This window comes from Equus asinus, chromosome 16 (assembly GCF_041296235.1).
Source record: "Equus asinus isolate D_3611 breed Donkey chromosome 16, EquAss-T2T_v2, whole genome shotgun sequence".
Lineage (NCBI taxonomy): Eukaryota > Metazoa > Chordata > Mammalia > Perissodactyla > Equidae > Equus > Equus asinus.
This window is the reverse complement of record NC_091805.1, coordinates 45,671,531-45,694,554: the sequence shown is the minus strand read 5'-3', so window position 1 is coordinate 45,694,554 and position 23,024 is coordinate 45,671,531. Positions and strand designations below refer to the sequence as shown.

The 23,024-nt window shown below is 35.4% G+C and overlaps 1 protein-coding gene across 5 annotated transcripts in view; it reads left to right on the top strand.

Moving 5' to 3' along the window:
- PTPN22 (protein tyrosine phosphatase non-receptor type 22) overlaps positions 1 to 23,024 on the top strand; it is a 59,342-nt gene that overhangs the window by 35,113 nt on the left and 1,205 nt on the right. For 2 of the 5 annotated variants that reach the window (XM_070487074.1, XM_070487075.1), the window contains 9 exons: positions 6,067 to 6,143; positions 6,286 to 7,106; positions 8,582 to 8,665; positions 8,820 to 8,950; positions 10,302 to 10,329; positions 13,750 to 13,833; positions 14,083 to 14,198; positions 15,526 to 15,556; positions 18,778 to 18,855. In XM_070487074.1, the coding sequence (XP_070343175.1) occupies positions 6,067 to 6,143; positions 6,286 to 7,106; positions 8,582 to 8,665; positions 8,820 to 8,950; positions 10,302 to 10,329; positions 13,750 to 13,833; positions 14,083 to 14,198; positions 15,526 to 15,556; positions 18,778 to 18,855 (1,450 nt within the window). Of the gene's footprint in view, positions 1 to 6,066; positions 6,144 to 6,285; positions 7,107 to 8,581; positions 8,666 to 8,819; positions 8,951 to 10,301; positions 10,330 to 13,749; positions 13,834 to 14,082; positions 14,199 to 15,525; positions 15,557 to 18,777; positions 19,957 to 23,024 lie in introns of those variants that run through there. The other 3 variants (XM_044749127.2, XR_011494912.1, XM_044749131.2) reach the window with 3 other exon arrangements.

Here is a 23,024-nt window from a genome sequence, read left to right as displayed (position 1 = left end):
AGTCAATCCACCAATAAGACATAGCAGTACTAAGTGTATATATGAACCAAAAAGAGCTGCAAAATATGTGAAGCAAAAACTGACAGAACTGAAAAGAGAAATAGACAAATCCACATTTATAGTTGGAGACTTTAATACCCCTCTCTCAACAATTGATAGAAAAACTTGACAGAAAATCAGCAAGAGGATAGGAGAACTCAACAACAACATCAGCCAACAAGATCAAATCAATATTTTAGAACACTCCACCCAACAACACAAGAATACACATTCTTTTCAAGTGCTGATGGAACACATAGCAAGATGGACCATATCCTGGGCCATAAAACAATCTCAAAAATTTAAAAGAATTGGAATAATATAGAATGTATTCTCTGACCACAATGGAATCAAATTAGAAGTCAGTAACAGAATGAAAACAGGAAAAGATCCAAACAATTGGAAACTAAACTACACCCTTCTAAACAATCCACTGAGTCAAAGAGAAAGTTTCAAGGGAAATTTAAAAAAAAAAATACTGAAGTGAATAGAAATGAAAATACAACATATCAAAATTTGTGGAACAGAGCTACAGCAGTGCTGAGAGGGAAGTTTATAGCACTCTAAATGCATACACTAGAAAACAGTAAAAGTCTGAAATCAATAATCTAAGCTCCTACTTTAAGAATCTAGAAACAAAAAGAGACCAAGATAAACCCAAAGAAAAAAGAAGGAAGCAAATAATAAAGAGCAGAAATCAATGAAATTGAAAATAGAAAACAATAGAGAAAAAATCAGTGAACTAAAATGCTGGTTCTTTGAAAAGATTAATAAAATTGACAAACCTCTAGGAAGACTGATACAAAACGGGAGAAGATAAAAACTACCAATATCAGGAATGAAAGAAGGGATGCTTCTACAGGTTCTTCAGGTATAAAGAAGGATAATAACGGAATATAGTATGAACTCAACACATACAAACTGGACAACTAAAATGGATTACTCTTTCAAAAAACAAAAACTACCACAGCTCATTAAACATGAAATAGATAATTTGAATAGCTCCGTAACAATTAAGGAAACTGAATCTATAACCTAAAAACTCCCAAAAAAGAAATCTCCAGGCCCACACACTTAAGAATTCTACCAAATGTTTAAGCAAGAATTAACACCAATTTTACAGCCTGTAACAGAAAACTGAAGAGGAAGAGACAATTCCCTATTCATATTTTTATATTATTTTACCACAATGAAAAAATTACCATTTAACTATTTTTTTATTAATGTTATGATAGATTACAACCATTTAACTATTTTTAAGTGTACAATACAGTGGCATTACAATGTGTGTGACCAACCCTATTATTTATTTCTAGAAGTTTTTCATCATCTTAAACAGAAACTCTCCATGACCCCTACCCAAATTCCTAGTAACTTCTATTCTACTTTCTGTCTCTATTAATTTGCCTATTCTATTTATTCTTTTGTATCTGGCTTATTTTGTGTAGTATAATGTTTTCAAGGTTCATCCATTTTGTAACATGTATCAGAATTTCATTCCTTTTTACGACTGTATAATATTCCATTGTGTGTGAATACATTTTACTCATCCATTCATCTGCCAATGGACACAGGTTGTTTCCACCTTTTGGCTATTGTGAATAATGCTGCTATGAAAATTGTTATACAAATATTTGTTCAAGTCCCTATTTTAAATTCTTTTAAGTATATACCCAGAAGTGGAATTGCTGGATCACATGGTTAATTCTGTATTATTATTTTTTTGCTGAGGAAGATTCACGCTGAGCTAACATCTGTTGACAATCTTCCTCTTCTTTTTTCACATGAGCCACCACAAGCATAGCCACTGACAAATGAGTGGTGCAGGTCCGAACCCAGGAACCAGAACCTGGGCTGCTGAAGAAGAATGCGCCAAACTAAACCACTAGGCCACTGGGGTTGGCCCTTCTATATTTAAATTTTAAGGTACTCCCATGCTGTTTTTCACAGTGGCTACAAAATTTTACATCCCCGTTAGCAATGCACAAGGGTTCCAATTTATCCACATCCTTACCAAAATTTTTTTTCTGGTTTTTGGTTTCTGTTTTGTTTTTACATAACAGCCATCCTAAAGGGTGTGAAGTGGTAGCTCATGGTTTTGATTTGCATTTCCCTAATAATTAGTGATGTTGAACATCTTTTCATGTGCTTATTAGCCATTTGTATATCTTGTTTGGACAAATGTATATCCAAGTCCTTTGCCCATTTTCCCCCCAATTTTTTATTGTGGTAAAATATATATAAAATTTACCACTTTAACCAATTTTGTGTGTACAATTCAGTGATATTATGTACATTCACATTGTTGTGCAACCATTACCACCCTCCATCTCCAGAACTCTTTTCATCTTGCAAAACTGAAACTCTACACCCATTAAACAATAACTCCCCATTCTTCCCTCCCTGCAACCCTTGGCAACCACCATTCTACTTTCTGTCTCTCTGAATTTGACTACTCTGGGTGCCTCATGTCAGTGGAATCATATGATATTTGACCTTTTGTGTCTTGCTTATTTCACTTAACATAATGTACTCAAGGTTCATCAGTGTTGTAACATGTGTCAGAATATTCTTAAGGCTGAATAATATTCCATTGTCTGGATATGCTACATTTTGTTTATACATTCATCTATCGATGGACACTTGGTTTGCTTACACCTTTTAGCTGCTGTGAATAATCCTAAGAACCTATGTGTATAAATCTCTCTTCATCTCCCTGCTTTCAATACTTTTGGGTGTATACCCAGAAGTGGAATTGCTAGATCATACGGTAATTTTGTCTTTAATTTTTTGAGGTACTGCCATACTGTTTTTCACAGTGGCTGCACCGTTTTACATCCCCACCAGCAATGCACAAAGTTTCTAGTTTCTCCACATCCTCACCAATGCTTGTTATTTTGTTTTCATTTGTTTGTTCGTTTGTTTTTCTGAGGAAGATTAGCCCTGAGCTAACATCTGCTGCCAATCCTCCTCTTTTGCTGAGGAAGACTGGGCCTGAGCTAACATCTATGCCTATCTTCCTCTACTTTATATGTGGGACGCCTGTCATAGCATGGCTTGCCAAGCGGTGCCATGTCCGTGTCTGCACCCTGGATCTGAACTGGCAAACCCCAGGCCGCTGAAGTAGAACATGCGAACTTAACCGCTGGGCCACTGGGCCAGCCCGTTTGTTTTTATATGGTAGCCATGCTTATGGATACAAAGTGCTATCTCATTGTGGTTCTGGTTTGCCTTTTCCTGATTAGTGATGTTGAGCATCTTTTTATGTGCTCATTGGCCATTTGTATATCATCTTTGGAAAAATGTCTATTTGAGTCCTTTGCCCATTTTTGAATTGGGTTTCTGTGGTGGTTGTTGGGTTTTAGTTAGGAGTTCTCTCTATATTCTGGATACTAATCCCCTATCAGATATGTGACTTGCAAATATTGTCTCCTATTCTGTGGGATGCCTTTTTACTCTGTTGATCATGTACTTTGATGCTCAAGTGTTTTTAATTTTTATAAAGTCCAATTTGCCTATTTTTTCTTTTGTTGCCAGTGTCTTTGGTGTCATACCCAAGAAATCATTGCCAAATCTAGTCATGAAGCTTTTTATGTTTTCTTATGAGTTTTATAATTTTAGTCTTATGTTTAGGTATTTGATCCATATTGAGTTAATTTTTGTATATGCTATAAAGGTCCAACTTTATTCTTTTGCATGTGGACGTCCGGTTTTCCCAGCACTATTTGTTGAAAAGAATGTCTTTTCTCTGTTAAATGGTCTTAGCACTCTCATGTAAAATCAACTGCCCACTATGTGTTTATTGTTAGGCTATTTGATTTCTGTAAAATTGGTAGTAGTGTCCCCACTTTAATTTCTGTAATTTAAGATTTTAGTAATTTGAGTCTTCTTTTTCCCTTAGTCACTCTAGTTAAAGGTTTGTCAATTTTGTTGATATTTTCAAAGGATCAACTTTTGGTTTTGTTGATTTTCTCCATTGTTGTCTTAGTCTCTATCTCTGCTCTAATCTTTAATATTTCCTTCCTTCTGCTAACTTTGGGTTTATTTTGCTCTTTTTCTAGTTCCTTAAGGTGCAAAGTTATTGATTTGCTATCTCTCTCCTTTTTTAATGTAGGCAATTACAACTACAAATTTCCCTCTGAGCACTGCTCTCAATATATCCCCTTCATTTTGATATGTTGTGTTTTCATTCATTTCTAAGTATTTCTAATTTCTGTTGTGATTTCCTCTTTGATCCATTGGTTGTTTAATTTACACATATCTGTGAATTTTCAAGTTTTTCTTCTGTTATTGATTTCTAGTTTCAACCCATTATGATTGGAAAAGATACTTTCTATGACTTCAATCTTTTAGAATTCATTAAGACTTGTTTTGTGGCCTAACATATAGTCTATCATGGAGAATGTTCCATATATGTTTGAGAAGAATGTGTATGTTGTTGGGTGAAGTGTTCTATGTGTGTCTGTTAAGTCTAATTGGTTTACAGTGTTGTTCATGTCTGTCCTCTATTTCCTTATTGATCTCCTGTCTGATTGTTCTATCCATTATTGAAAGGGGGCTAGTAAAGTCTCAGTTTACCAGGCCTGCTGTAGCAAGTACCACAAACTGAAGAGGACTTAAAACAACAAATTTATTTTCCCTTAATTCTGGAAGCAGGAAGGCCAAAATCAAGGTGTTTTAGGAGCCATCCCGGTGGCACAGTGGTTAAGTTTGCATGCTCCACTTTGGCAGCCCAGGGTTCACCAGTTTGGAGCCCGGGCATGGACCTAACCATTGCTAATCAAGCCATGCTGTGGCAGGCATCCCACATAGAACATAGAGGAAGATGGGCACAGATGTTAGCTCAGGGCCAAACTTCCTAAGCAAAAAGAGAAGGACTGGTGGTGGATGTTAGCTCAGGGCTCACCTTCCTCAAAAAAAAAAAAAAAAAAAAAAAAAAAATCAGGGCCACAGTCTCTCTTATAGCTCTAGGGAAAGACTCTTCCTTGCCTCCTCCTGTTATCTGGTGTTTGTCAGCAATTCTTGGTGTTCATTGGCTTCCAGATACAATACTCCAGTCTCTGCCTCCATCATCACATAACACTGTCCCCGTGTGTCTCGGAGTCTCTCTTTTCTTTTCTTATGAGGATACATGTCACCCTAATCCAGTACGACCTAATCTTAATTACATCTGCAAAGACCCTATTGCCAAATAAGATCACATTCACAGTATCAGGGGTTAGATTTCAACATATCTTTTTGAGAGTCACAATTAAAGTCATAACAGGTGGAATCTTGCAACTGCTGATGACTATTTTAATATTTGAACATCACTGAAATCAGGATATATTTTATAATTTATGATATCTTACATTCCATGAGCCACAGTAACAAATTCCATAATATGATAATTGCTATGAAGAAAATAAAGATTGAGAGTGGCTGGACAAGTGTGTGGAAGTTTGATTTTAGGCTGAGTGTTCAGGGAAGGTTTCCTTATGCAGGGGACATTTAAGTAGAGAATAATTACTTAGATGGAGCCAGCCATGCAAAATTTGGAGCAAGAGTATTTCAATCAGAGGAAATAGTAAGTGTAAAAGTCTTGAATTGGAAATGGGTTTGGTATACTTAAGAACAAGAAAACCAGTATAGCTGGAGCACAGTAAGGAAGGAAAAGGTAGAACAAGTATGAGGACCTGATAAGCACCTATTAACGTCAAGCTTTGAGATGATGAGATTTCTGAAGGTAGGGTGTTCTTGAGAACAAAGTTACCCCCAAGAACATTTTAAAACTTCCACATTTGAAAAGATGATGCAATAAGCAAATCCTTTCTATTTTCTATAACAGCATTAATTTTTTTATTCCGATCCTTTTGATCTTAGTATGTTAACAAGTCCTTGCTGGGTTCAATATTTTAGAAATTCACCTCTTTAATGATTTAAAATCTTTACATTTTCTGAAAAATAACTTCTTAACCTTATGAATGTTGAAATATCTCATTGCCGTTGCTTCATTGAAAAACAATCTCCTACTTATTTCTCTTGAAGATTCAAGCAAAGTATTCACTTCCTGAGCAAAATCCCACTCTAGGAGCAGACTCTTGTTCTCCTAATTTATCAAAAGGGTGAGTACAAATTTTACACATCTAAATGTTGTCTAATTGTGTCTGGGAGGCTCGTGCTTATAATTCATTGTGATACTGAAAGAGAATAAGAGAAGAGGCCTCTTTGTGGTATGGTATCATCATTACTTTCTTTTTGTTTCAGCAGCATAAATGAAGCAAAAATAAAGAATCAACAGAGCAAACAAAGGATAAGGGGGGAAAGTGCAGAAACTTCTTCCTTTGACCTCAGGACTTCTGAAATAAGTGAAAAGGGTGCATTAGTTTTGCACCCTGCTAAACAGTGCAGTTCTTTCGACTTTCTGGAGCTAAACTGTGGTTGTAACAAAAATGCTGACACAACTACGAAATGGGAGACAAAGGCATTTCCAATAGCTGGGGAGCCTCTTCAAAAGCACCAAAGTTTAGACTTGAGCACCATTTTGCTTGGAACATGTCCTAATTCTAAACCAGTAAATGTAACAGGAAGATATTTTAATTCAAAGAGGCCAATAATGCGGACCAAATCAACTCCCTTTGAATTGATACAACAGAGAGACACCAAAGAGTTGGACATCAAGGGAAGTTTTTCTCATTTGGAATCTCAGCAGCATAATTCTTCTCTTGAGCAGGCTCAAAAAGAGATGCATGTTTCTTCAGCAGAAGTGAATTATTCACTACCATATGACTCTAAGCAGCAAATGCGTAATGCCTCTACCACAAAGCAGCATGACTCTAGTGCTTCTAATGTATATTCTTATATGTCTTTAGTAGAAGATCCTTATTTTTCATCACTGTCTCCAAGTAGTGCTGGATCTAAGATATCTCTTGATTTACCTAAGAAGCAAGATGGAACTGTTTTACCTTGTTCTTCATTGCCAACATCCTCTACAACCCTCTTTTCTTACCACAATTCACATAATTCTTTAGCTCTGAATCCTCCAACCAATTCCTCCTCCTCACTGAACCAAGACACAGCAGCAGTAGGTAAGCTATTTTTAGAAGTTTGTATGACATTTTAGATTTCACTTTGCTTCTATAGAAGACTTGGTTTCTTCTCACCCTCCCCCTTGTCATTCTCTGCTTCCTTCTTTTTCTTCCTTCTCCTCCTCAAAGAAATAAATTCCAGGAGTGTTTTTAATGATGTGATAGGTTAAAATAGCAATAACAAAGATGTAATATTCTATGAAACGGGGGCAGTGGAGGCAGTCAGATCTGGTATAGGATCTATGCCAGCAGGAGTGCTTCTGAAGGAGGCAATCCTCATTCCTAGAAATGTATACCAAAGGTCCATAATTTACCCGTAACATTCAGAAGCAACTTCCAAAAGAACAGCACAAAAGATTTGATCAACAGCACCACATGGTCACTTAGAACTGATCTCCTCCTGTTTTTTTTATAACAGTAGATGAGAATATGTATTCAGTATTCTCTGTGAGGTTTTAATCTTATATACCCCTTTACTTTCATACTTTATCTCTTTCATAATTCTGGATTTTTCCATATTAAGCATATTGTTTTGTTTTATTGAGTGGCTTGAAAGTTGAAGTAAATATCCTGTTAGAGATGATTATAATTGTTTGATGTGGGAGAAGATGAAGGAAAGCAAACAGCAAGTTTAACTCTCTTAGGTAGACCAACAGACATTTATAAAGAACACTCTACCTGAATAGGAAGTAGAGAAAGCTTTTGTTCTATAACATTATTTATTGTGTAGAGCTTCTTAATAGATAGATACGTAGATGCATAGCTTTGTTACAAAAATATTTTAACTGGATCTAGTTCTTTCTTTGATTAGATTATTTTATATACTTTAAAATTTAAAGGAATTTTATTTTTCTAGAGACCCATAATACCTTAAACTTCCCACAGCAACCAAAACCAAATCCTTATCTTCAAGAATTGTGGCAACATTGACATTTGTGCCATCTGGTGGCTGTTTCTTATAATAGCATTTGAGGTTTTCTATAAAAAATCCGAATATATCTATAGAAAACCCTGTTATTCCATTGTTTTGTAAAAAGCAAAAACATCAATATTCTTCATTCTTATAAATGAAGAAGAGATACTAAAATCTTTATTTTACCTACTATAACTGAGTCTTCAGCACGTCAAAGTGCTTTATGATGCTTTATTATATATTCTACATTAAAAGAAAGTAATGTAGAAAACAATCCAAAGTTTTCTAAGTTAATATAATGTTTTATATTATATTAACTGATACTCAGCTACTCAATCAAAATACTTCTGGGCTTTTCAAATAAATTTTGAAGCAGTAGCAGCAAATCTTCCTGGGTTTGTAACTTAAGATGAGAGAATTTGTTTTTTTCCTTGAGTGAACAGATATCAGCTTAAATAGTGTAATGATGCTTGGTGGAATTTACAGCAAGATTAGAACATAGAAATTTTCTTTGGATTTTTCTAATTAAAAATTGTGATTATGTTTCTGACATTTTGGATAGCAACTCCTCTAAGGATAGATGATGAAATCCCCCCTCCACTTCCTGAACGGACACCTGAATCTTTTATTGTGGTAGAGGAAGCTGGTGAGTACAGCTCAGTAAGTGTAAAATAAAGTGTGGATTAACTAGATTACTTCTCAGGTCCTTTCAATGTTCTGTGTGCTATGGCTGAGTAACATTTGCTTTCTGAAAGAACTGCAACACTTCTAAGAACTGGACCATATTTACTTTGTTTCAGGAGAATTCCTACCGAGTGTTCCCAAATCCCTATCTCCAACTGTAAAGGTAAAAATTGGAACATCATTAGAATGGAGTGGAACATCTGAATCAAAGAAAGTTGATGACTCTGTGAGACTTAGACCAACCAAGGTCAGTAACTTTTTTTCTGACTCTACTCATTGGATTCAACAGGCTACAGACCTACTCCTTGTATTTTAAACACCTATCACTTAATAAATACTAAGGAGATACTACTTATAAAACAATGTGCTAGAATGTGGGGGATAAAATGATGTAAAAGACTACAATTATTGTCCTTAAGAAACTTAAAGTCTAGCAGTGGAGATAGAGGATGTGTACACAAGTTTCTATTTTTGTCTATCCTTATTCATCAAGGCAAATATAATCAGTGCCATATGAAAGATGAGATTTAGAAGTGTGGGAGATCCGTCCAGGTTGGAAGTGATCAAGGAAGACAGTCAAAGAGGAAACATTTGAGCTAATAATTCTTGAAGGATAGTTAAGGCAAAAACAAATGTTTCATAAGTAGGTAGTTTGTTCAGAGTAGTCATTTGGTAGGCTGTATCATGTTAGCTGTGATAACATATTATAGAGAGTAATTTTTTGAATGGCAAATGTCCATCTTATAATATAAGATAAACCTTTTGGAATAATGTTCCCTGCTTCTGGAAGAAAAGTCTACACTCTCAACAATGTCATGCATTTGTATATATTCCATGAACCAACTATCTTAAAATTCCAGAGATCAGAAAATAATTAATTAACCATTTAAAAGTGCTTAACACTTGCAATGCTGGTAGGCAAATATTCCCTACCTTTTTAATTACACTTTTAATTTACTAGTAATTATTATTATTGTTAACAATACGCACACATATAATGGTCTTTTATCTTTTTTTTTTTTTTTAAAGATTTTATTTTTTCCTTTTTCTCCCCAAAGCCCCCCGGTACATAGTTGTGTATTCTTCGTTGTGGGTTCTTCTAGTTGTGGCATGTGGGACGCTGCCTCAGCGTGGTCTGACGAGCAGTGCCATGTCCGCGCCCAGGATTCGAACTAACGAAACACTGGGCCGCCTGCAGCGGAGCGCGCGAACTTAACCACTCGGCCACGGGGCCAGCCCCTAATGGTCTTTTATCTTAACAACTCCCAAAGCAAAGAACAATCACTCCTTTTCTGTTGTCGTGAAGTAACTTCAATGTCAACAACTTACCTCCAATTAAATTTCTTCTGAATAGGAAGGAAATAAATTAGAAAAAAGGATCAATTTAGGACCACTTGCCATGATATATAAAAATCACTCTAAGAATTAAGGATGCCTTTTCATAATTCAGCACACAGAAATTAGGAAAAACAGGGTCAACATTTCATAACTATCTCTATAGATATAAGAAATATAATTTCAAAAATGCCATTTATTGCTTTGAGTTTGTGAATCTGTGTACATATTCCTCTTTCACTTTTCCTTCTTTCTTTTTTTAGAGTGTAAAACTCCGGAGTCCTAAATCAGGTAAATTATTTCTCTTGGCTTCAAGATGACATTTAACCCTAAAAATTTGTACTGTAAGAATGGCTCATTAGGTTTAGAGAAAATCACCTCAGGAGAAGGCATGGTTCCCATAATAGCTTCCACTATTTATTGATTTATTTCTGGTTTTCCCAGGCCAGGAGTTTTGTTTTGTCAAGGGCAAGGTTTTTAGAATTCTGCTCCTTGATATAAAATCCTTTAAAAAGACTATTTCAAGGGGCTGGCCTGGTGGTACAGCCGTTAAGTTTGCACGTTCCACTTCAGCCGCTTGGGGTTCGCTGGTTCAGATCCCGGGTGCGGACCTACGCACCGCTTGTCAAGCCATGCTGTGGGAGGCGTCCCACATAGAAAGTAGAGGAAGACGGGCACGGATGTTAGCTCAGGGCCAATCCTCCTCAGCAAAAAGAGGAGGATTGGTGGCAGATGTTAGCTCAGGGCTAACCTTCCTCAAAAAACCGAAAAAACCCCAAAAAACCCCAAACCTATTTCAAGGGCTGGCTCTGTGGCCGAGTGATTTAAGTTCACACACTCCACTTTGGCAGCCTAGGGTTCTGCCAGTTTGGAGCCTGGGCACAGACATGGCACTGCTCATCAGGCCATACTGAGGTGGGGTCCCACATAGCACAACCAGAAGGACCTACAACTAGAATATACAACTATGTACCGGGGGGGGGGGCTTTAGGGAGAAGAAGAAGAAGAAGGAAAAAAAGAAGATTGGCAACAGATGTTAGCACAGGTGCCAATCTTTAAAAAAACTATTTCAGATAGAATCTCTTAAAATTTTGCAGCATTTCTACTTTATAGGCTTTACCACTGTTAACAGTGGAATTCTGAAAAATTATTTCTGGCCACTTAAAACTTGCTGTTGCTTCTCCTGTACTTTCTTGAGCTTTGCTTGTTTTATACATTGAATAACATCAGCAGCTAACATTTACTAGACATTGATAGGTACTTTAGACACATTAAAACAGAGATGGTAGTTTCCCTTAATTTATTAAGTTTTCTGCTTAATTTATTCATATTAACATATTATTCAAATACATACATAGGTAATATAATATAGAGGTCAAAAAGCATGAGCTTTGGGGTCAGATAGGCTTTAATTCAAATCCCCAGTCTACCAAAAGTTGTCAAAATGCATTACCTTGATTAAATTATACACTTTATTAATTTTTCTCATTATAAAATGAAGATAATAGAACTCCTTTCTTAGAGGATTTTTGTGAGGATTAAGTAAGATAATGAATATAAGGTTTTTATCACAGTGGTTGTCAAATAAGAAGCTTTCATGAAATGTTACCTATTATAATTTTTATTAGATAATTGTTAAACGAGCATTTCCTAAGCAAGTTCTGTGTGCTTTACATAGTGTTAGAATAGGCAGGATATATAGGGAAGGGTACTTCTTAATGCTTATATTCAAATTGGGTAGAAAAAATTAATGGTCACTTGCAACCATTAAGCGATAATCTGTGTGGCACTGATTATAATCACCTGGAGTCTACAAAAAGGGAAAGTATCACTGGAGGGGTTACAAAAGGCTTCATTGAGTAGAAGAAATTCAAGAATTGATAGAGGGAAAAGAAGGGAATTCCAGAAGCAGGGATCAGGATAACAGTGATGCAAAGGTAGAAATGAGCATGATGAGTACAAAGAAATGGCAAGTAGATTAATTGTAATAGATGTTCTATTTTTGGGAAATATGGAAAATAAATTTCAAAAGATAAAATGTGGGAAGATTGTGGATTTAAAAGCCAGGCAGATGAAATAGCCAGAACAAGCAAATCTACATAGAGAGAACGTAGATTTGTGGTTGCCAATCTAATCTGGGGGTATGGGGAATGATGCTAAATTGGTGTGGAGTTTCCTTTTAGGGTAATGAAAATGTTTTAGAACTAGATAGTGGTGATGTTGCCTAACACTATGGATGTAGTAAATGTCATTAACAGCAAATTTTATGTGTATTTTATCACACACACACAAAGCTAGGCAGAAGAATTTAGATTTAATGCAGTAGTAAGCATTGTAGGTTCTTCATCAGGGGAGTATTAAGATGAAAATGGCATGTTAGGAAGATATTTTGCAGGGTATTGTCAACTGAAATTTAGTTTTAGTTCTCAGAATATTTCTATTTTTTTTTTTTTTAAAGATTTCATTTTTCCTTTTCCTCCCCAAAGGCCCCTGGTACATAGTTGTACATTTTTAGTTGTGGGTCCTTCTAGTTGTGGCACGTGGGACGCCACCTCAGCATGGCTTGATGAGCAGTGCCATGTCTGCGCCCAGCATCCGAACCAGTGAAACCCTGGGCCGCTGCAGCAGAGCACTTGAACTTAACCACTCGGCCACAGGGCCAGCCCCAAGTTCTCAGAATACTTCTTGACAGCAAAATGGAAGATGATAGGCTACTTCAGGGTAGTTATCAAATATTTAATAAGTGCCTACCATATGCCAGTTATTGTATTAGGTGCCATAAATAAGTATTATACTTTACTTTGCATATTACTTAGCACAAAAGAAATAAACAAGTGAATTTACTTTATAGACAAATCCTAAGGCCTAAAGAACCCAATGACCAAAGACAGCTGCTCTAATACTTAACCACATTTTCATTTTCAAAAGACATTAATATAGTATATAATTATACTCAGCACTGTATAATGAGAATATTATACACCATTTGTATCTTTAGGACTTACATCATGGGAAAATAGCTCCAATATTTAAAATTCTCTATTATGGAAATTTTCAAACACATATTTTAAACCTACCTTAATACTTAATAGCATTATCGCACCAATAAAATTAACAATAATTCCTTAATATTGTCTAATATCCAGACTTTGTTCAATTTTCTCAAATTGTCTCAAAAATGTCTTTTTACAGTTGGTTTATTTGAATCCAGATTCAAACAAAACATCCACATTACATTTGGTTTATATGCTTCTTAAATCTTAAAATCTCTAACAGTTCTCCTTGCTTTTTATATTTTCTTATGCCATTTATTTGTAGAAGAGAATGGGTCATTTGTCCTAAAGACTGTTACTATCCTGAATTTGGCCGTTTGTACCCTCATGGTTTTATTTAACATGTTCCTTTACTCCCAGGATTCTCTGTAAAATGATAATTAGAACTAGAAGCTTAGTTAAATTCAGGTTCAATTTCTTTGGAAGAATACTTTTGTAAGTGACCTGCAAGTTTTTAATTAATCATAGGCTCATTGGCTAAAGAGCTAGGAGAACAAAGTTCTTGAGGATCTAGTCTTTGTTCAGATAATTTTTTATTTGGTTCTTGTAGGTTAATATTGAAAAACTGGAAAAGTTACACCAAACCAAAGGGGTCTTGACTTATGACTTTTAATTGATGGATTTTCTTTTGCTTTGTTATATACTCTTCTTACCACAGATCTGCATCAAGATCGTTCTTCTTCCCCTCCACCTCCACTCCCAGAAAGAACCCCTGAGTCCTTCTTCCTTGCTGATGAAGATTGTAAGTGGCAGTACTTTCCTCCAAAAAAAGTTATAAAAATGAGACTGTTAAAAAGTTAACAATAAAGTAGGACCTAAATGGAGAAGGTACAAAGAATGATTAAATAAGATAAAAATAATACATTAAAAAAAACCCATAATGTATTGTAAAAATAATGCATAAAAAAGCCAAGCTAAGAATTACTGAATATATACCTACATATAACCTGAAGGCTTAAGGAGGTATGCAAAACACACTTTTTTGTTTTAGGTATGCAGGCTCAATCTATAGAGACTTATTCTACTAGCTGTCCTAACACCATGGAAAATTCAGCATCTTCAAAACAGACATTGAAGACTCCTGGAAAAAGTTTCACAAGAAGTAAGGTAAAGAAGATTGGAGTTTTAGGAAACATGGCAGAGGCTGTTCCATTACTGAAGGTGTCTCCTCCACCCCACATCACCAGCATTAAGATAGAAAATTAGATTAAAATTAAATCAGATTATTTGTAAGAAGAGACGATTTAGGAACAATTTAAATGTTAATCATTAGGTGAACTGATTAAATAAATCAGAAATCATAGTGTATGCATACAATGGAATACTATGCAGCTAAAAAAAGAATGAGGACTCTCTCAATATATTTATATATAATTTATTAACTTTTGCTCAAAAGGGAGAAAATACAATCTATATTTGTATTATATATTCACAAATAGCTCTAGAAGGATACATAATGGTCATAATGGTTATCTGTAGGGGAGAGTTAGAAACTGGGTAGACGGTGAAAAGCATGGGAGCATTTTTACTAGAATATTTCGAATTATAAATAATGATCTATTTTTTTAATTTAAATTTTTCAAAAAAAAGAATTTATTAGAGGAAGATTGGCACAGATGTCAGCTTAGTGACAAGCTTCCTCAAGCAAAAAGAGGAAGATTGGCAACAGCCATTAGCTCAGGGCCAATCTTTCTCAGCCCCCCCCCCCCCAAAAAATTATTATCAATTATATAAAAGAGTACATTTCTGTTAGGTGTTAGGAAAATAGAAATGTCATAAAGATTATCTACCTGTCCATGAAAAGAGTATAGTTAATCTATTTGAATTGATTGCCTATACGAGAAACATGAAAATTATCAAGAATAATAAAATACTATGGAACAGATTAAAAACATAAATGCTGAGGAAATGTGAAGAAACAAAAGAAATCTAAGTAGATTCCTAGTAGAGACAAGTTAGACTCTACTATAAAGGAGGCAGAGGACATGGGTTTGCTGAAAGGAGGGAGAAGGAAGTAGCATGGCTAACAATATAGACCAGATTTTAGTGAACTGAGTACAGAATATGATTGTCAAAAATTCTTGGCTAGAATGGGAAGGGCTATGTACCACAGCTAATTTCAGAAGCCATTGTGGGTTCTGAAATGTCCTAATAAAGAAGAGAAGTAGGAACTCCACCTTTTCCCCTGATATTGTGATAGCACTATTTCTAAACACATAGTATGATTCTTATGGTGGGAAAAATAGCAAGATAAAATCAAGTGGAGATTTTGCACTGAATTAAAAATGACAAGATTGAAAAAATTTTGTGTATTTTGATGGCTATTTTTCAGGAAATTAATCCTTTTGACTGAACTCTATATTTCTACTTGATTGAAGTATTTTGGATTTGATAAGAAAAAAAACTAACACTTTTCCTTTCTTCATTTTTGTAGAGTTTGAAAATTTTGCGAAACGTGAAAAAGAGTAAGTTTCTTTATACTTATTTTCTAATATATGCTACTTTCACAATTACATAATTTTTCCTTATATAACCACTCTGTGAAAAAATTAACCATATTATTCCTAAATAGAACCTAACAAGGGTCCTACGGATCAGAACAATCAACTGCAGGCTTTGTACTGTGTTGGGCTCCACAATGCTAATGTTGGGCAGGGAGTAATGGGAGGGAAAGTTTGTGTTTAACAGACAGGAATAATAGTATGTTTGGCACTTTCTACCCATTCTAACATGCTGTCATACAAGTGTATTTAAAAATTCCCAACAGTCTAACCTCAGACGTATTTTCTTTGAAAATAGTCACAGTGAAGCATATTGTGAAACAAATGTGTTGATTTAATGAAATAAGCAAAGTACTGACACATTTCCATTTTCCATTTCCATTTGTATTATTAGCAATAAAAGTCTATTGCTTACTATTTTTGCTATATTTTAATGAAAACAAAGCCCAAAGATTCCTGAAACTGTGGGAAATTATCTAAGAAATCCTTATTTACAACAACAAAGTATATGAAACACAGTGATTAGACTTTTTAAAAATTTGATCCATTTGGGTAATCACCAAGGACCAAACAACTACTTGGCATTTAACTGCTGTTATAGGGAGGGATAAAGAACACTGAGAAAACTTGATTTAAGGCATTGTCTAAGAAGGTTTATAGCTGAATCTTACACTTTTCTCCTGAGTTTTTACTCTATCTCCCTAGAGATGTGCTAGTCTGCTTTCATTGCCATTATACTTAATCTCTGAAGTGAACTGATTTCTCACCTATGATGGCTTAAAGTATGATTGGAAAATATACTCTTTCCTCTAAAATCGGTCAAAAGAGAATTTAAACATTCAAGCGGAAATTATAGTATAAAACAGGGGAAATAAAAAAAGAGCCAAAAGCAAAGAAATGAGTGACTTGAATAGCCAACTACAGATTGGTCTGATCAACTTAATTTATGAAACATCCAGTTTTCTTTCTCTAAAAAAAAAATCTTTCTTGGGCCAGCCCTGATGGTCTAGTGGTTAAAGTTTGGTGCTCTCACCACTGTGGTGGCCCGGGTTTGTTTCCCAGTTGTGGAAACACACCAACCCTTGGTCCGTTGCCATACTGTGGTGGTGGCCCACATAAAGAACTAGAAGGACTTACAACTAGGATATACAACCATGTACTGAGAGGCTTTGGGGAGAAGAAAAAAAAAAGAGAGGAATATTGGCAACAGATGTTAGCTCAGAGCAAATTCTTCCATGCAAACAAAACAGAAAAATCTTTCTTTCTCTAACTCTACCCTGTCTTGGGGGTATCAAACAAAGACACAGAAACTTCAGGTAGACTTAGGGTGGAACAGATTGCAGATGTGGTAGAACTCTCAGAGACCCTTAGTCTTATTTCTAAGTAAGACCTCCCAGATCATTCTCTAGGTCTAGGCTAATTTCTGTTTCTCACCTGCCTTCATCGTCTTATCTTTTGTCCTTAAGTGAAGAACAATATCTGGCTCCCAAAACTGATCCTGAAGCTTTAGACTTATCTGCTTGTACTTGCATATGTGTCCTCTTCCCGTTCCACATGGTTCATGACTCCTGAATTCCATACGTTCTCCCATTAGCCTGGATCTCTTACTGGTCTACAGCTAAAGCTGGTCCTACTTTTAATGAAATTAGGATTCTTCATCTGTTGTTTTAAGCTAGCATCTAAGCCTAGTGTCTTTCATTCACTCATTCATTCACTGAATATTCATTGAGTGCCTACTATGTGCCAGGCATTCTGCAAGGCACTGACTAGGTACATGATGGCAAACAGAACAGATATTTGGCTCTGGCTTTGTGTCATTTATGTATTAAATGACATAATATAGTTCTACTGGAGCTGCCATAGGAAAAAACCAAGACATTTCAGTAATAAGAAAAGCAAATTGCAGGATAATTGGTCCTGTTTATGTAATAACTTAGCAACAAAACTAAGTACTTATATTAGGTTCAACCATACAGCATTGCTATTTTGTAAAAAAACCTATGATAATTTAATAGGCAAAACAGCAGTTCCCTCATATATATATATATACACACACACATATAAACAGAATCTTTGTCTCCTGTTGTAAAAAACCCAATATTCCCTTTTGGGACAACTGTTTTTTTTCTAAGGGATGTATACAACTCTCAGCTCATATGCAGTATAGAGATGATATCTCCTGAACTTTCTCACCTTCACTAACTTCTTATGTTTCTACCCTCAGTGCCTAGCCCAATGCTTGGCACATAGTTAGGTATTCAATAAATATATATTCTAATTGAATCTGATTGAAATTCGCTATGTACTCTAGTGATTCACCCTCCAAGTACCTCCAAGGAAGGTGTAGGCATTTCTAGAATGCTAGTGTGTACAAACATATACAGCAGTCCCCACATTGCATTCTGAAAACGTTGAAAGTAAAAAATAAAGGGTCAATATTTAATAATTTCTCCCCAATTATATGTTGTTTTTAGAAAGTTTATACAAACCTGAAATTATCTTTTTTGCCTGCTAGACAGTGCACTTGCAAAATGTAGAACACGTTTTCACTGGAGTGTTTTCAAAATTGGGCAGAAACTGATACATGAGTATATTAAGGTGCTAGGAAGAGAAATATATTTTAGCCTACCTATAAGCAGCTAAAACAGCAAAACAAAGCAATATAACAATGCTTTTGGGAGGTTCTGGGCCTAACTAGAATCATCTATAATGGAAAAAAGTAGGCTGAAAATTGAAAAAAAATATTCCAGGAGTAGAGGATGGTGTAAGAAAAATCACAGACTTGCCAAGGAAGAACTAATGTGGAGAACACATGATTTATAAGTGTACTCAGAGTGGTCAGAAGGCAAAGTAAGATGAAGTCGAGTCAAAATGTGAATCCCCAAAAAAGTTGACCTACAGTATAATGGATCTTATTCCTGAATCCTTTGGTGATTCTCTTTTAGTGTTGGGCTTTACCATACAATCTGTTGCAAAGAAAAGAAACCTTTTAAAAAATATGCACACAAAAATGAGATTATAGTGCCAATCCATTTGTAAGCATCCATATTTTGTTACATTTGATAGTGATATGTTTCTGTGGTAGTATTATTTTGGAGGAAATGTTTAATCTCAACAATTATGTGGTCTGATTAACAGTAATCTGAATCTGTCTCCATTCCTTCCATTTTTTCTTTTGATTCTAGGTATCTGTAATTCTTCCCCACCAAACAAGCCTGCAGACTCTGTTCAGTCTAATAACTCCAGGTCCTTTTTGAATCTTGGTATGTGTGTTATTTTCTAGTAGAGTTAAAAAAAATTGTCCATCTAAATTATTCACTTACACTATAAGAGATTCAACTTTAAATATAATTTTAAAGTTGCATGTATAGGTCTTTGTGTTTACATTCTTTTCCACGCAATTTATCTTTTTATTTTTGACCTCAGCTACCTCTTAACATCTTAGCTAGGACTGAATTGCCTAGCATATGCAGAAAATAAAACTAGGTAACCAAATTATTACGTTGGCATGTAGTAAATGAATGTGACTAGCCAAGTGAAGAAATTGAGATACTATAAGACTCCAGTTTATATCTAAGAAAAATTATAAAGAATACACAAGTGTGATAACAGCAGTTGTTGCTATCTAATCTTGTATAACTCACTCAACAGTAGGAGCTGAAACACAATTTTGACAGTTTAAAAGAATTAATTGCCAATCATTTGCCCCTAAGTATAAGCTATAAGTTTAAGATGATAATTTTATATTATTTTAAGCATTCCATTCTATATGACATAAATTTGTGATACTGTTCAAGGTAGTATCATGTATACTATAAATTTTTCTAAGAAGTGTAGCAATTAACGTAGGATATTTCTACTAAAAATTATTAACCAAAAAGCAGACCTCCTGGAAGGGCTTTGGGGACTCCCAGGTGTCCCTGGGACCATGCCTTGAGAATTACTGCTCTGCAGTATTGTCCTAATCTGTATGGTCAAAATTGGGTTGCTGCCACGTCCAGATTGTAGGTGGCAAGATGAGAGAAAAAGGTGTGGCCTCCTCTGCTGGTCTTAAGGTACTGGTCCAGAAGTGACAACATCACATTCGTTCACACTCCCTTAAAGAGAACTTAAACATGTGCTATATCTAAATTGCAAGAGACAGTGGGAAATGTAATAATGCCGGGCAGACGGTTGCCCACATGCAATTCTATTCCTGATGAAGAAGGAAAGATTTTGGTGGACACGTAGCAATCTGTGTCACACCTGGGTTATGGACCCTATCTCACCTTGGCAAAATATGTAACTAGAATCTCTGGATATGTTTCTTGGGCAGTAAAATTTTATTTGGATTACATTAACTCTGTTTAAAATGTTCTAATTAGAAAAAAATGTTATTCTTATGAAGTCATTTAGTTAAAATAAATTCATATAGAATATTGTACAACCTATGAAAAAAGCACCACATTTTGCCTGGAACAGAAATGTTCCCTGCTTCCTCAGTCAATGATACCACTTGATTAACTCATGGCTCATCTAACTTTTCAGAGTCTGTGATCTAATATGAAGATAAAATATGAGAGAGCTGCCTCCATGTTGTTTCTTCTCAAATATGCCTAGATTTGAACATTTTACCTACTTAAAAAGCAGCACTTAACTTTTTCATTGGTTCTCTTTTATAAGGGAGTGATGTAAGGATATTTTACTCAAAAAAGTACTTAAATTTGAATGAAAAAATCATGTGGTTTATAAACATTTTTATTTTTCCTGAATTGGCCTACATCCAAAAAAAGGTAGCTCACTACTGTTCCAAACTATTGCAAATTGATCAGTGAAAAAGACGGAATGTAGGTATTCCTCAAATTTCAGACACTTAGTACTTGCATATTATATTCTTACTTTTATTCTCAGTCCACTTGGGTTACAATCAAGCTATCTGGACCCGAGGTATGATTTTATAACTATTGTGTGAACTATTTAACCTGAAATATTTTTCCTTCTATCTTCATTTTTACCACTCAGAGGAGTAAAATGTACATGAAATAGGCTGTGTGCCCCTCCCCCAATTTTTTAACCACCACCATTAATAAATGTAATTTTAGTATATTTCTTGTTTTTATCTTCTTTTCTTTTCCTCTTTTCTACTCTCCTTTTCTTCCAGTTCTGGCATAGTTTTTTGTAGTTCAGATTTAAGCAACACTGGAGTAGTTATTAGGTGCCAGGAATTGTGCTGGATGATTTAACAAATATCACATCTGATCCTTTCATCAGTTCTGTAAGGTATATAATACCCACAATTTTGTAAGATGATGAAATTAAAGGTTTAGGAATATCTTTGAGTTTTCCATTCTCTGTTCTCCCTTTGTATTTCAAAGCTTTCATTGCTCAAATTGAGCCCCTAAAGGTGTTAAGTGTAAGGGTACCTTGAAAATATACCTTCATCAAAGAAAAGTCATATGTTGCTGCAGTGATAAGAAAGCAATGTTATCAACCTACAAATCTTCTCAAAGTACCCAGAAATAGCCTTTGTTAGTTGTGCAAAATTTCCTCATCTGCCTTCTTTTGTGCAGCAGGGGTGGAGGGGAGTGGGTGGGGGGAGAGAGAAATAAAAATGATTAACTACTTAGTTTTTCAGGATTGTTTATTATTTTATTTTTTCTAAGCTTTTCAAACATAATCTCTTAGTAAATTAAGGGCTTTTTGAGCCAAAGCAGATGTATAACTGGATTTAACACAAAAATTTTGTAAAGCAATAGTTCTTATATTCCTGAAATAGAAATTTCCCAGTTTTGTTTTTTTGACGTGTGGGTGGTGAGTGAAAAGACATAAAGGATATTACTTAAAAAAACAAACAATCTGATTAAAAAATGGGCAAAGGACTTGAATAGACCTTTTTCCAAAAAAGACATATAAACAGTACATGAAAAGATGCTGGACATCAGGGAAATGCAAATCAAAACCACAATGAGATATCACCTCACACCTGTCATAATAGCCATTATTAAAACGACAACAGACAAGTGTTAGTAAGGCTGTGGAGAAAGGGGAACCCTTGTGCATTGTAGGTGGGAATATAAAATTAGTGTAGCCACTATGGAAAAAAGTATGGAGATTCCTCAAAAAATTAAAAATAGAACTATCATATGATCCAGCAATCTCACTTCTGGGTATATATGTGAAGGAAATGACATCATTATCTTGGAAGAGATATCTGTACACCATGTTCATTGCAGTATTATTTACAATAGCCAAGACATGGAAACAACTAGGTGTCCATTGACAGATGAATGGATAAAGATAATATCTATATATTTCATATACATATTCATATATATTCGAGTATTATTCAGTCATAAAAAGAAGGCAATCCTGGCTTTTGCGACAACATGGATGGACCTTGACGGTGAGATAAGTCAGAAAGAAACAGACAAATACTGTATGTTCTCACTTAATTTGGGGACTCTAAAGAAGCCAACTCATAGAAATACAGAGTAAAATGGTGGTTGCCAGGGACTTGGCGGTGGGGGAAATGAGATGTTGGTCAAAGGGTACAAACTTCCAGCTATGTTGTTCTGGGGATCTAATGCACAGCAGGGTAGCTCTAACTGCTGTTGTTAGTGCCGTGGAGTTGATTACGACTCCTAGTAACCCTGTGTACAGCAGAGTGGAACCATGCCTGGTCTTTTTGTGCCATCCTCTCTCCTTTCAGCGCTATATCAGACAACGCGCAGCTGTTATTCACAGGGTTTTCATGGCCAATATTTTTCGGAGGTGGGCAGCCAGATCCTTCTTCCTAGTCTGTGTAGTCTGGAAGCTCCCCTGAAACCTGTCCACCATGGGTGACCCTGCTGGTATTTGAAATACCCATGGCAAAGCTTTCAGCAACACAGCAACATGCAGCCTGCACAGTATGACAACTCACAGACAGGTGGGGCAGTTCCCTAACTGGGAAAGGAAGCTGGGAAATGAATCTAGGCCGTGGCAGTGAGAGCAGGGAATCTTAATCACCAGACCACCAGGCCTGGCCATAATTAACAGTACTGTATTATATACCTGAAAGCTGTTAAAGAGTAAATCTTAAATGTAATCACCACAAAAAAAATAGTAATTATGTGAGGGGATGAAGGTGTTAATTAATCTGAACGTGGCAATCATTTCACAATATGTACCTGTATCAAATCATCATGTTGTACACCTGAAACTTACCTATGTTATATGTCAATAATATTCCAATAAAGCTGGGGAAAAAAAAGATATTATATGCTGAATTACCAAAGGTTACTATAACCAGGATTCTTCATCTAATTCTTACCATTATTAAATTTGTAAGTGTTCTACAAATTTAAAATATTATTAGTATTCTATTGTTATCATTTAAGCATTAAGCTAATTACTATGCCTTTACAATCTACTGCTAAATTGATCAAAGATGCTGCCTAACCTTTCAAAAAAA